Consider the following 15,501-nt stretch of genomic DNA (forward strand, 5'->3'; position numbering starts at 1 on the left):
AACCAACAAGAACAAACAAAAAAAATTCGGACACAATGAGGCCACAATTGGGGACTACCTGTATCTGTACCAGTGAGGGAGTTTAGGGGCAGCTATACAGGGCTAGCCGTCGTGGAATGGGGGCACCTTTTCAACTTTAGGGTGCGTGTAACATAAGTTATATCTCCATTGACAGGCAGCGGACAGATAGATATAGGGTGTATCCAGATTTGTTTGCCCTAATCTAGAAAAATAGTACCGTGATTTCCACAATAACTCCGCATATAATAGGGGGTCCCCAATTGTGGCCTCATTGTGTCCGAATTTTTTTTGTTAGTTCTTGTTGGTTGTGTGTATCACTCACGGTGTGGGATTAAATTGTACTTTTAAACTTATTTAATAAAAATTGATGTTTTAAATACTTAATGAAGGTAGGACTGCTAGAAAAAATTTATATCATCTACTGCAAGATTGCAATTCTCGAAATTTCCAGATTATTGTAATTCCTGCTTTTGTCCTATTTAAAGGGTTGCTCCACTATCTTTATACTAAAGGGAACTTGTCACCAGATTTGGTGACTATAAGCTGCGGCCACCACCAGTGGGCTCTTATATAGAGCATTCTAACATACTGTATATAAGAAGCCAGGCCGCTGTGTATAACATAAAAATCACAATATAATACTCACCATAGGAGTGATGCAGTGCAGACTGGTCAGATGAGTGTCTCCGTTGTCTGTCCGGTACCGGCGCCTCCTCTTTCGGCCATCTTTGTCCTTCTTCTTCTGAAGCCGGGGTGCATGACACGTCCTACATCATCCACACTAGCCGGCATTGAGGTCCTGCACAGGCGCACTTTGATCTGCCCAGAGCAGGGAAGATCAAAGTATTGTAATGCGTCTGCACAAGACCTCAATGGCGGCTAGTGTGGATGACATTGGATGCGTCATGCACGCCGGCTTCAGAAGAAGGAGGACAAAGATGGCTGAAAGAGCAGGCGCCAGTACCGGAGAACAGAGACACCCATCCGACCAGACTGCAACGCACCACCCCTCAGGTGAGTATTATAAAGTGATATTTATGTTCTACACAGCGGCTTGGGCTCTTATATACAGCATGTTAGAATGCTGTATATAAGAGGTCACTGGTGGTGGCTACAGCTTATAGTCACCAAATCTGGTGACAGGTTCCCTTTAAAGGACAACCCCTTCTGAAGTCACATGTTTCACCCAGGTAAAATAATAAAGACTATACTCACCTCCGGTACTGGCGCCATTCTAGCGATGTCGGGGCTCACGTGGGGTTGTGACGTCACACGAGCCTTGCATCCAATTAGCACCGGTTTTAGTCTCCCCACCTTCGGGCCTAACAAGCAATCAACAGGAAGTGAGCAGAGCGGCTGTGCTCCCTTCCTCTTGATTGTTTGTTTGGTCTGAAGTTGGGGAGAAGGAATCCGATGCTGATTGGACGCAAGGCTCACGTGACGTGATAACCCCACATGACTCCGGACACCGCTACAACGGCGCCACTACGGGAAGTGAGTATTGGCTTTATTGTTTTACCTGGGGGAAATGTAAAATCAGAAGAGGTTGTCCTAGTGGTGGACAACCCCTTTCATGACCTATGTCAAGGATAGACTGCACAAAATAACCAGAAATTGTTCTTGGTTCTGGCGATGCCCACATGGTAGCAGCTGTGTAGTAGATGCTACGCTATACGAATGAATAGGAGTGGATCTGCAGAACCTGACAGCAGCCACTACACAATTCACTGTCCTGCACTATTCAGCCTCACAACACAATGTCTTATTGATGCCGGCACTGAGAAAACCTGATCGGTGCAGGTGCAAGGTGTCGGTACCAAACCTACCTGATATCGATGACCTAATAAGCCATCAATATTCTGATCCTAGAAAACTCCTTTAAATCTGTAACACATTTAACTATCATTGTTCCAGGATGAATTGGAACAAATTCATCGGACACTAGAGGAAGAACTTTATCAGCAGCGCGAAAGCATGAGACGCACGAAGGAAAGTCTGAACAAGGTATTGGGCGTCTACCACGTCACCAGGGCTCGGATCCGTTCAATTCCCATCGATTTATTATACCCCCATTTTAGTAGATAGTAGTTAGTTCAGTATTATCATGTGAGGCTGAAGTTTGCTGTAGCTGGCTGTGTACTCCAGTGTTAAGATATGCTTGCTGTCATCCATAGTCACCTGTGGCTTTCCCCTTACCCCTTCAAGGGAACCTGTCACCACTTTTTTGGCGTATAAGCTGCGGCCACCACCACCGGGCTCTTATATACAGCATTCTAACATGCTGTATATAAGAACCCATGCCGCTGTGAGAACATAAAAAACACTTTACAATACTTACCTAACGGTCACGCGGTTGGCCATATGGGTGTCTCCGGTGCCGTCGCCGCCTCTTTCGGCCATCCTGGTCCTCCTTCTTCTCTAGCCGCGGTGGATGACGCGTCCGATGTCATCCTCACGCGCCGGCATTCAGGTCCTGAGCAGGGCAGATCAAAGTATTGTAGTGCGCCTGCGTAGGACTAGTGAGTGTGTATGACGTAGACGCGTCATGCACCCAGGCTTCAGAAGGAGGACGAAAATGGCCGAAAGAGGAGGCACCGGCACTGGACAACGGAGACGCCCATATGGCCAACCGCGTGACCGTTAGGTAAGTATTATAAAGTGTTTTTTATGTTCTCACAGCGGCCTGGGCTCTTATATACAGCATGTTAGAATGCTGTATATAAGAGCCCGGTGGTGGTGGCCGCAGCTTATAGGGTAAAAAAGTGGTGACAGGTTCCCTTTAAAGAAACATTGAAATTGCCGGACATTTTTGGTAACCTGATAAAAAGTTGCCAAAATGGAATGATAGTGATCATCCACTGTGGATGGGGCAATCGGGACTCACATGCTCAACCTGTGAGTCCAAGCAGCAATTCTGTGCTAAAATCTTCTAAAGCCTCCCCAGATATCTGAGCTGGCTGTTGACCGAATGGTGGTTCAACTGATCGTTCTGAGGATATCTTGTTCAACCCTCCCATAAACAGGAGCTGTCACCACTGTGCGCTCCAGTGATCTCTATGAGAGAGGCTCTGCCAAACTTCTCTAGTGCCGGCCTATCTCTGGGAGAACAAAAGTTCCAAATCAGACATCCTAGATCCATAAATTCCCCGACATTTATCTTTACAAGGCTCCTATATACGTAAAACTGTCAGCCGACCTCATCAATACTTTGGAGTTTGGTCCAAAATTGTCTAATATTTATGGGGGAGGGCTTTAAGGGTCCCATGAATAATACATAGCTATCAGACGAATTATGGTACAGCCGATCATTGGGCCGGTAGCTGTTTTGACTTTTCCATATACAGGAGCGCTGGCTCCTATATGCTGTACAAGAGAGCCACTGCCAGACTTCTCTGTCGGTGGCTTATCTTGCCATGAACAGAAAGAACAACAGTTCGAAATCAAATAGACTGGATCTTTATCTTTCCAGACATCAATTGTCAGGGGAAAGTCAGTAGACCCCTATACACATAAGACTGGTGGCCCAGCCCACCGATAGTGGCAGGTTTGGACAATGATAGTCAAATGTGTATAGGGCCCTTAAGGACCCCAAACTCGGCATACCTAGTTCTATTCTCTGCTGGCATCAGATAGGACATCTGTGGTAACTCATATTTTTTAGGGAGGAATTCACAAAAACGTACAGGGAGAACTTTGCAATTGTCAGACATGCATGACCAACATGGCGCAATACACATTAGACCTTCATCCAAACTGTTATGTTCATACAGTGCTGGCCAAAAGTATTGGCACCCCTGCAATTCTGTCAGATAATACTCAGTTTCTTCCTGAAAATGATTGCGATCACAAATTCTTTGGTATTATTATCTTCATTTAATTTGTCTTCAATGAAAAAAAATAAAAAAAATGGTCATAAAGCCAAATTGGATATAATTCCACACCAAACATAAAAAAGGGGTGGACAAAAGTATTGGCACTGTTTGAAAAATCCTGTTATGCTTTTCTAATTTGTGTAATTACCAGCACCTGTAACTTACCTGTGGCACCTAACAGGTGCTGGCAATAACTAAATCACACTTGCGGCCAGTTGACATGGATTAAAGTTGACTCAACCTCTGTCCTGTGTCCTTGTGTGTACCACATTGAGCATGGAGAAAAGAAAGAAGACCAAAGAACTGTCTGAGGACTTGAGAATCCAAATTGTGAGGAAGCATGAACAATCTCAAGGCTACAAGTCCATCCCCAAAGACCTGAAAGTTCCTGTGTCTACGGTGCGCAGTGTCATCAAGAAGTGTAAAGCCCATGGCACTGTGGCTAACCTCCCTAGATGTGGAAGGAAAAGAAAAATTGACGAGAGATTTCAACGCAAGATTGTGCGGATGGTGGATAAAGAACCTCGACTAACATCCAAACAAGGTCAAGCTGCCCTGCAGTCCGAGGGTACAACAGTGTCAGCCCGTACGATCCGTCAGTGTCTGAATGAAAAGGGACTGTATGGTAGGATACCCAGGAAGACCCCACTTCTTACCCCGAGACATAAAAAAGCCAGGCTGGAGTTTGGCAAAACGTACCTGAGAAAGCCTAAAACGTTTTGGAAGAATGTTCTCTGGTCAGATGAGACACAAGTAGAGCTTTTTGGGAAAAGCCATCAACATAGAGTTTACAGGAAAAAAAAGAGGCATTCCAAGAAAAGAACACGGTCCCTACAGTCAAACATGGCGGACGTTCCCTGATGTTTTGGGGTTGCTTTGCTGCCTGTGGCACAGGACTGCTTGACCGTGTGCATGGCATTATGAAGTCTGAAGACTACCAACACATTTTGCAGCATAATGTAGGGCCCAGTGTGAGAAAGCTGGGTCTTCCTCAGAGGTCATGGGTCTTCCAGCAGGACAATGACCCAAAACACACTTCAAAAAGCACTAGAAAATGGTTTGAGAGAAAGCACTGGAGACTACTAGAGTGACCAGCAATGAGTCCAGACCTGAATCCCATAGAACACCTGTGGAGAGATCTCAGAATGGCAGTTTGGAGAAGACACCTTCACATCTCAGGGACCTGGAGCAGTTTGCCAAAGAAGAATGGTCTAAAATTCCAGCAGAGCATTGTAAGAAACTCATTGATGGTTACCGGAAGCGGTTGTTTGGAGTTATTTTGGCTAAAGGTTGTGCAACCAAGTATTAGGCTAAGGGTGCCAATACTTTTGTCTGGCCCATTTTTGGAGTTTTGTGTGAAATGATCAATGATTTGATTTTTGTTTCATTCTCTATTGTGTTTTTTCATTGCAAGCAAAATAAATGAAGATAATAATACCAAAGAATTTGTGATTGCAATCATTTTCAAGAAGAAACAGAGTATTATCTGACAGAATTGCAAGGGTGCCAATACATTTGGCCAGCACTGTATAACAACTCACAAGGGACTAAAAAACTGCAACTGACCCTGCCGCTTACTGTACAGATTAGACATCCTAACCCCACAGTCCCTAGTGGATGATGCAGGAGTTGGAATAGTCCTGACCACAGGCTAAACAATAGTAAATCGGACCTATGCTGCCTGATTGGCCATCGAGCACTTCACGTTCCTCCTAACGAACCAGAAGGCAGAGCAGAGAGCAAATTACCTACAGAAGGGAAGGAGTGCTGACGTAAAATGTGACCACAGAGTGAGCAAGACAAGCAACAAAATACCAGAGAGGATGAATATTGCTCAAAAATATGCCGCCTACTTACAACAAACATAGGATAGGTGCAGGTTGAGAACAAAAACAGCAGAGAGAGGTATCTTTGCTGGTATTCCACTGACTGGCAGAAACTAACAGCAATATGGCTGGACTTCAAAATGAGAAAATCACCAGCAGGAAATACAAAATCCTAGCAGGAGGAAAGTGTATATATATATATATATATATATATATATATATATATATATATATATATATATATATGTGTGTATATATATATATATATATATATATATCCGCCACAAAAAAGGTGATTGGGCAGGTAAATGAGTACAACTATCACCCCAATAGAATTAGAGCACAGATAGCAGAAACTAAACACCAGAAGAAAAGCCGAGTCTACTGTGGTCCGTCAGACAGAGAAGCCGACCACAGACTCAAGGGTTTGAATACTCTAATGTAGAAGGGGGGTTTATATAGCTGGTGTGAACTGTGAACTGCTCCCTCCAGACTCCTCCATACACACACACACATTCTCAATTCTGACATCCTTGGAGAATGGAGAGTCTGGAGACCCTTGTCCACTTTAGATGGTCATCTGGTCTGGACAAAAATGGCAGGTCCAGGTGATATTTGTCTAAGGGTACGATTCCACTTGCATACAGCTTCCGATGCGAGAGCATCAGAAGCGCTATGCTAATGACCCTCTACGGCGTGCATCAGCCGAAGGTCATGTAACTGTGATCTGATCTTGCGATCGTATCGCAGCTGTGGAGGAGAGGAGGGAGCACTTTCTCCCCATCTCCTCCACTGTCTGTCTCTGCGTACATCACACTGCGGTCGGATGACATGCGAGTGCAGTGCGATGTTTCACAGGCTCCCATAGACTTGTATGGGGGGGTGTGAGCCGAGACTTGCTGCCAAATGCAGCGTGCTGCGATTCATTCGGCATGCTGCTATGGCTTGAGAAATCAATTGCAGGTGGACACTGCCCCATAGTTTTGCACTGGTGCGAGTGCAGTCAGATGTTTTATCGGATTGCACTCATCTGTGCAAATCGCAAGTGGAACCGAGTCCTAATGTGTACAGCCAGCCGAAATCTTTGATATATGAGCCCTAACAGCCTATATAGAAGTCACAAATGACATGCACTGTGACCCATTTGAGGCCTTTTATGTCTTTTTTTTCTTATAAAATAATGTTTCTGCATATTTTTTTCCAAAGGAGCCACTGTCCTCAGTTCAAAACTCGTGGAAGAAGCTATTTGGGACACGTAAAAATGCAGACAGAGTATCTGCTGAGATCTCAGTATGTGCCGGCTCTGATTCTTTATAGCTTTTCTAACATCACTAATCGTCCAAATACATCCACTAACCCGGCACGGCACTAACCTGATCATCGGCATCTTCATATTATGTGTTCCAAAAGCAGAAATGGGCCCCATATGGACAGCCATCTTCTACTATGGTGAATGGGACGTATACAAATAGCTGAGCACCCCCCACTTGGTGTTTTCTATAGATCCCATAGACTACAGTGGAGAATGACTGTTTATTTGCAGGCACTGTTCTGCTGCATTAAAAGGTACCGTAGTAAATGCATAGAAATGTGGCATAAAACACATTAACACATGAAAGGATGACGCTTTTGTGTGCGGATGAATTATGCATGCACCAATCCTTTGATGTGATGGGTGAATTCAGGTAAAGGTTCTCTGTAGACAGAGATGTGAGTGATGTTGTATGAAGGGTCTTTGAAGAACGTCCAGGACCGTATATCACTGTAAGATGAGAGGCTCACAGCCCGTATTTGGGGGGGGGCTCGCACATTCAGGTGTCAGATTTAACATGGAGTGTTCCAGTTTTCATTGTTTGGCTACATCTTGAGCAACTCCATTCATCTTCACATTAGATGTGTTCATGAGACCTAATCCGTACAGCATTGAAGAACAGATCAATTATTTACCAGCTCACATCTGAAGGGTTTACAATAAATTCTAGTCTAAAGCCCCCTCTACACACATTAGGGGAACAATAGGTATGGCTGTCGATATTGAACTTTCTTTCTTCATCGTTCCTTATGGGAGACCCAAACCATGGGTGTATAGCTTCTGCCTCCGGAGGACACACAAAGTACTACACTCAAACGTGTAGCTCCTCCCTCCAGGCTATATACACCCCCTGGATGACAATCTAACCAGTTCAATGCTTTGTGTTCAGGAGGTCACACACACACGTGCATTCTCTGATTTTTTCATTTTTATTTTGATTTGAAAGATTTGGAAGAAAAGCGGGTCCAGTCTGGACTCCCGGCATGTCCCTTCTCACCCCTGCGTCTCAAAAGCTAAGTATTGAGACGTTTTTCAGGGGTCCCGGGTACTTTTATTAGGGGGAAAGTATGTTTTTTAACTTTACTGTAAATTCCGGCCGGTTCTGGGGGTTTCCCCTGAGAACCGCGCCGAAGGTGCCTGCTCGTCGGCCGCATGTTAAAATCTAGGCCCCGGCTTCTGTTTGGGCCTAGTTTCGGTTTCATCTTCCTCTGCATGTCATTCACGCAGGGGAATAGAGTGGTGCCGCCCACCGGCCATCCAGCAGAGGGGAGGACACTCCTCTCTGAGGAGATGTTTCCCTCCCCTGCATCTCTCCTTAGCCCTCCGGTTTCCCGCTCTTGGGCTAATCTCCGCCCCCCCTCCTCCTCCCAGCGCCATTTTCTCGGCGTTTATCACACTGATCGGCGCTGGCTGCTGAACCTGCTGCTTTCTAGGAAGGCTGACGCTTTACTGGGGGTCCGAGCTGTGGAATCCGGAGGGCACACAGAGAGCGGTCTGGTAAGCCACAACCTCTGGTTGTGGGCTTTATTATACACTCTCAGGACATTCTATACGAGTGTATTCTTGCTGCAGAGCTTCCACCTCAGCAGCATGTCTGTCACCCGGAGCAAGGCTGCTAAGCTGTACGCTATATGCACTGCATGTAAGCTCATTCTGCCAGAGCCAAGCACATACCCACATTGTGATGCCTGTGCTAACATGGTTGTGTCTCAGCCTGGAGCCTCCTCAGGGGTCCCTCCGGCTGCTCCGGCCCCGGTGGCTGAACCCCCGGCTTGGGTAGCATCCTTTTCCAAAGCTATTTCCCAGTCTTTTGCCGACTCCATGGGGCAGCTGTCCCGGACACTGCTGACCATGCATCAGCCCTCTTCTCAGGGTGCCTCTGCTGCTCCGAGCTCTGCAGAGCTCTCAGAGCATGTCCTAGGACCCCGTCCCCCTAAACGGAGCCGCAGGGACCCTTCTCCTTCCTCGTCCCACGGCTCTGATTCACGAGCCGAGGTGCAGGGCGAGGAGGATTCGTTTACTGTGGGCTCAGACGCTACCTCTATGTACCCCATTGACTTGTCTGAGGGTGATGCGGATGTTAGTGACTTGATTGCGTCCATTAACTCCGTACTGAACCTCAACCCACCAGAGTCAGAGGAACAAGCCTCTCTGGTAGAGATACACCAGTTTACCTCACCTAAGAGAGCTAGGAGTATGTTTTTTAACCACTCCAGTTTTCAGACCACTGTTACCAAGCCCAGGGCCTGTCCTGACAAACGTTTTCCGAAGCGTAGTTCTGATGACCGTTTTCCTTTTCCACCAGAGGTGGTTAAGGAATGGGCCCAGTCTCCAAAGGTAGACCCTCCGGTGTCCAGAATCTCAGCCCGCACAGTCGTAGCTGTGGCTGATGGCACTTCTCTTAAGGATCCCACTGACCGCCAGGTTGACCTTCTGGCCAAGTCTGTATATGAGGCGGCAGGAGCCTCGTTCTCCCCGTCTTTTGCGGCAGTGTGGGCTCTTAAGGCAGTCTCTGCCTCTCTGGCGGAGATACATTCCCTCACCAGGGACTCTATACCTGAGATGGATGCCTTAACTTCTCAAGCTTCGGCTTTTTCATCCTACGCCATGTCTGCCATCCTGGAGGCTTCTCACCGCACGGCGGTGGCCTCCGCTAACTCCCTCGCGATCCGCAGGATCTTGTGGCTTCGAGAGTGGAAAGCAGACGCTTCCTCTAAGAAGTACCTTGCGAGTCTCCCTTTTGCTGGGTCCCGGCTGTTTGGTGAACAACTGGATGAAATAATTAAGGAAGCTACTGGCGGGAAGAGTACTTCCTTGCCACAAACTAAAACCAGGAAACCTGTCCAGGGCAGGAACCAATCGAGGTTTCGTTCCTTTCGTTCCTCTAACTGGTCATCCTCTAAGCCCTCGACCTCGTCCACTACCGCAGCCAAGGATCGTAAACCCAACTGGCGCGCGAAGCCGCGTCCTCAAAAGACCGGAGGAGCCGCTGCCACTAAGGCAGCCTCCTCTTGACTATCTGGCTGCGCCAGCAACGTCCTTGGTCGGTGGCAGGCTCTCCCACTTTGGCGACGTGTGGTTTCAACACGTCTCCGATCAGTGGGTGCGAGATATCATCTCCCACGGCTACAGGATAGAATTTTCTTCCAGCCCGCCAAACAGATTTTTTCTGTCCACCCCCCCCCCTGCTCCAAAGCCGCCGCCTTCTCTCAGGCCGTGGCATCCCTGCAGGCCAACGGTGTAATTGTTCCGGTTCCCGCCCGGGAACGGTTCAGCGGTTTCTACTCAAACCTCTTTCTAGTCCCCAAGAAGGACGGTTCCTTCCGGCCCATCCTGGATCTCAAGCTTCTCAACAAGCATGTTCAGGTGCGGCATTTTCGCATGGAGTCTCTGCGATCAGTCATTGCCTCAATGACCCAAGGGGATTTCCTGGCATCCATCGACATCAGAGATGCCTATCTGCACTTGCCAATTGCAGTTTCACACCAGCGTTGGCTACGTTTTGCAATCGGAGAGGAACATTTCCAATTCGTGGCTCTCCCCTTCGGGTTAGCCACGGCCCCTCGGGTATTCGCCAAGGTCATGGCAGCAGTGGTTGCGGTTCTGCACCTCCAGGGGTTGGCAGTGATTCCTTACCTGGACGACCTTCTAGTCAAGGCCTCATCCAGTGCAGACTGCCAGCGGAGTGTCTCACTCACTCTCGCCACGCTCGTTCAGTTCGGGTGGCTTGTCAACCTGCCCAAGTCCACTCTGACCCCGACCCAGGTGCTTCTTTACCTAGGGATGCAATTCGAGACTCTGCTGGCACTTGTCAAGTTGCCCTTAGTCAAACAGCAGTCCCTTCGTCTGGCGGTGCGCTCTCTGCTGAGGCACCGCCGTCATTCCATCAGACACCTCATGCAGGTGCTAGGTCAGATGGTGGCGTCAATGGAAGCGGTTCCCTTTGCCCAGTTCCATCTGCGTCCCCTGCAGCTGGACATTCTCCGCTGTTGGGACAAGCGGATCTCTTCCTTGCACAGGCTGGTGGCTCTGTCGTCACAGACCAGGAGCTCCCTTCAGTGGTGGCTTCGGCCCCTCTCCCTGTCACAGGGGCGCTCCTTCCTGACTCCGTCCTGGGTGATCCTCACCACGGATGCCAGCCTCTCCGGTTGGGGAGCAGTATTTCTCCATCACCGAGCACAGGGCACTTGGACTCCGTCCGAATCAGCCCTCTCGATCAATGTGCTGGAGATCAGAGCTGTGTTTCTAGCTCTCCTAGCCTTTCACCACCTGTTGGCGGGCAGGCACATTCGAGTTCAGTCGGACAACGCGACAGCGGTTGCCTACATCAATCACCAGGGCGGGACTCACAGCCGTCTGGCGATGTTGGAGGTTCAACGAATCCTCCAGTGGACGGAGGACTCCAAGTCCACCATATCTGCAGTCCACATCCCAGGCGTGGAAAACTGGGAGGCCGATTATCTCAGCCGTCAAACCGTGGACAGCGGCGAGTGGGCCCTGCATCCGTCAGTGTTCAGATCAATCTGCCGCAAGTGGGGCACTCCGGAAGTGGATCTAATGGCTTCCCGGCACAACAACAAGGTTCCGGTTTACGTGGCTCGCTCCCACGATCCTCAAGCCTTCGCAGCGGACGCACTGGTTCAAGATTGGTCTCAGTTCCGTCTGGCCTATGTGTTTCCCCCTCTAGCTCTCTTGCCCAGGGTTCTGCGCAAGATCGGAATGGAGGGCCGTCGAGTCATAATCATTGCTCCGGACTGGCCCAGGCGAGCTTGGTACCCAGACCTGCTCCGTCTGTCCGTAGGGGTGCCGTGGCACCTCCCGGACCGCCCAGACCTTCTCTCTCAAGGTCCGTTCTTCCGCCAGAATTCTGCGGCTCTCAGATTGACGGCGTGGCTCTTGAGTCCTGGATCCTGACGGCTTCAGGCATTCCCTCTGAGGTCATCTCCACTATGACTCAGGCTCGGAAGTCTTCCTCGGCCAAGATTTACCACAGGACTTGGAGGATTTTCCTGTCCTGGTGTCGCTCTTCCGACCATGCTCCTTGGCCGTTCTCCTTGCCGACCATCCTGTCTTTTCTACAGTCCGGTCTACAGCTAGGACTGTCCCTCAATTCCCTCAAGGGACAGGTGTCGGCTCTGTCGGTATTGTTCCAGCGGCGTATCGCCCGACTGGCTCAGGTGCGCACCTTCATGCAGGGCGCATCTCACATCATTCCTCCTTACCGGCGGCCCTTGGATCCCTGGGACCTTAATCTGGTCCTCACGGCCTTACAGAAACCCCCCTTTGAGCCTCTCAGGGAGGTTCCTTTGTTTAGACTTTCACAGAAAGTTGTTTTTCTAGTAGCCATAACTTCTCTCAGGAGAGTTTCTGATTTGGCTGCGCTCTCTTCGGAATCCACCTTTTTGGTGTTTCACCAAGACAAGGTGGTTCTTCGTCCGACTCCGGACTTTCTCCCTAAGGTGGTGTCTCCTTTCCACCTTAACCAGGACATTTCATTGCCTTCTCTTTGTCCGGCCCCTGTGCATCGCTTTGAGAAGGCGTTGCATTCCTTAGATTTGGTGCGGGCGCTCCGAATCTATGTGTCACGCACCGCCGTTTTTAGGCGGTGCACCTCACTTTTTGTGCTAACCACTGGTCAGCGCAAGGGTCTCGCTGCTTCTAAACCGACCCTAGCTCGTTGGATCAGGTCGGCTATCACCGATGCCTACCAGTGTTCTCAGGTGCCTCCTCCGCCGGGGATTAAGGCGCACTCGACCAGAGCTGTCGGTGCCTCCTGGGCTTTCAGGCACCAGGCTACGGCTCAGCAGGTCTGTCAGCCACGTGGTCCAGTCTGCACACTTTTTCGAAGCACTACCAAGTGCATGCTCATGCTTCGGCAGATGCGAGCTTGGGCAGATGCATTCTTCAGGCGGCTGTCGCCCATTTGTGAAGTTAGGTTTTGCCTACTTCTCAGTTTGGTTTATTTCCCACCCATGGACTGCTTTGGAACGTCCCATGGTTTGGGTCTCCCATAAGGAACGATGAAGAAAAAGAGAATTTTGTTTACTTACCGTAAATTCTTTTTCTTATAGTTCCGACATGGGAGACCCAGCACCCTCCCTGTTGCCTGTTGGCAGTTTTTTGTTCCGTGTGTTTCACCGGCTGTTGTTAGTAGACAGAGTTCCGGTCTTTCCGAGTTTTACTCTATCTCTACTTATGGGTGGATGTCCTCCTTCAGCTTTTGCACTGAACTGGTTAGATTGTCATCCAGGGGGTGTATATAGCCCGGAGGGAGGAGCTACACGTTTCAGTGTAGTACTTTGTGTGTCCTCCGGAGGCAGAAGCTATACACCCATGGTTTGGGTCTCCCATGTCGGAACTATAAGAAAAAGAATTTACGGTAAGTAAACAAAATTCTCTTTTTCCAGTGACATCAACTGTCAGGAGAGGATCGGGAAGCACCATATACGTAAAGGGGCGCAAGTCTGCAGTTACTGTATATAACTGAAGACTTGTGCATCCGCAGTGTGCACGGTGTCAGGATTCTCCAGTCCCAGCACAATATGCGATTTGCAAATATGCGGTCACATGCAGACTAGACATGCAAGGCCTAGCTGAATACAAGTGCATTGAGTGAGGCCAGAAACATCTAGTCAGGATTTGGCTAGAAGTGTGCAAATAGCATAACTGCCTGCTCCCAGAATCTAGACAGTGTGCACACTGTGCGCTGTCAGGATTCACAAGATTGTGGCCTCAATTAGTTTCCGCAGACTTGCAACCCAAGCCTGGATAATCCCTTTAAAGCCCATGTATCAACTGCTCCTGTTGCCACTCAGTGCAGCAATGTTCTAACAGACATTGTGTCTGCTCCCGACTAAATTGTAGAGACTACGTATGTAAAAAGCCACGCTGAGACAGTAATATATCAATGCAGCTCCCTCTTTGTCTCAAAAAAAGTGCTTTTATTACATCATCATCACTCATGCTTACATAGGCATGTCTTGGACATACATTGTGGCATCCTAATTGCCTCAGATTATCTCTTACACAGTGCTGGGATTAACATATACACTGTGTGCAGAATTATTAGGCAAGTTGTATTTTAGAGGATTGTTTCTCTGACGCCTCATTGGGGGACACAGGACCATGGCACATAGTCTGTAGGAGGCACTTCCTTTCAAGGTTTGTTATTTTTTGAGGGCGACGGTTTCCTTTTGGGACTGATCTCCCACTACCATCGCCCTCAAAAAATAACAAACCTTGAAAGGAAGTGCCTCCTACAGACTATGTGCCATGGTCCTGTGTCCTCCAATGATGGCTAAGAGAAAACGATTTTACGGTGAGTACACAAAAATCCGTTTTTTTATTATTGATCAACAACTATGTTCTCAATCAACCCAAAAGACTCAAATATCAAAGCGTAATATTTTTGGAAGTTGGAGTGGGGTTTTTTTTTAGATTTGGCTATCTTAGGAGGATATCTGTTTGTGCAGGTAACTATTACTGTGCAGAATTATTAGGCAACTTAAGAAAAAACAAATTTATTCCCATCTCACTTGTTTATTTTCACCAGGCAAACCAATATAACTGCACAAAATTTAGAAATAAACATTTCTGACATGCAAAAACAAAACCCCAAAAACTTAGTGACCAATATAGCCACCTTTCTTTATGATGACACTCCACAGCCTACTATCCATAGATTCTGTCAGTTGCTTGATCTGTTTACGATCCACATTGCGTGCAGCAGCCACCACAGCCTCCAGACACTGTCCTGAGAGGTGGACTGTTTTCCCTCCCTGTAGATCTCACATTTTATGAGGGACCACAGGTTCTCTATGGGGTTTAGATCAGGTGAACAAGGGGGCCATGTCATTATTTTTCATCTCTTAGACCTTTAGTGGCCAGCCACGCTGTGGAGTAGTTGGATGCAAGTGATAGAGCATTGTCCTTCATGAAAATCATGTTTTTCTTGAACGATACCGACTTCTTCCTGTACCACTGCTTGCAGAAGTTGTCTTCCAGAAACTGGCAGTAGGTCTGGGAGTTGAGCTTCACTCCATCCTCAACCTGAAAAGGTCCCACAAGTTGATCTTTGATGATACCAACCCATACCAGTCCCCACCTCCACCTTGCTGGCGTCTGAGTCGGAGTGGAGCTCTCTGCCCTTTACTGATCCAGCCTCTGGCCCATCCATCTGGCCCATCAAGAGTCACTCTCATTTCATCAGTCCATAAAACCTTTGAAAAATCAGTCTTAAGATATTTTTTGGCCAAGTCTTGACGTTTTATCTCATGTTTCTTGTTCAAAGGTGGTCGTTTTTCAGCCTTCCTTACCTTGGCCATGTCCCTGAGTATGGCACACCTTGTGCTTTCTGATACTCCAGTAACGTTGCAGGTCTGAAATATGGCCAAACTGGTGGCAAATGGCATCTTGGCAGCTTCACACTTAATTTTTACCAATTCATGGGCAGTTATTTTGCGCCTTTTTT

At 48.1% G+C, this 15,501-nt stretch overlaps 1 protein-coding gene across 5 annotated transcripts in view; it reads left to right on the plus strand.

Annotated features, from left to right (window-relative positions):
* The window catches only part of CCDC30 (coiled-coil domain containing 30), a 195,804-nt gene that overhangs the window by 70,321 nt on the left and 109,982 nt on the right, over positions 1-15,501 (plus strand). For 2 of the 5 annotated variants that reach the window (XM_075327804.1, XM_075327803.1), the window contains exons 6-7: positions 1,936-2,025; positions 6,926-7,009. The exons of 1 other annotated variant lie outside the window; for it this stretch is intronic. In XM_075327804.1, coding sequence (XP_075183919.1) covers positions 1,936-2,025; positions 6,926-7,009 — 174 coding nt within the window. The remainder of the gene's footprint in view (positions 1-1,935; positions 2,026-6,925; positions 7,010-15,501) is intronic. 2 more of the 5 variants (XM_075327805.1, XM_075327807.1) reach the window with 2 other exon arrangements.

Source organism: Anomaloglossus baeobatrachus, chromosome 11 (genome assembly GCF_048569485.1).
Source record: "Anomaloglossus baeobatrachus isolate aAnoBae1 chromosome 11, aAnoBae1.hap1, whole genome shotgun sequence".
In the NCBI taxonomy this organism is placed as follows: Eukaryota; Metazoa; Chordata; class Amphibia; order Anura; family Aromobatidae; genus Anomaloglossus; species Anomaloglossus baeobatrachus.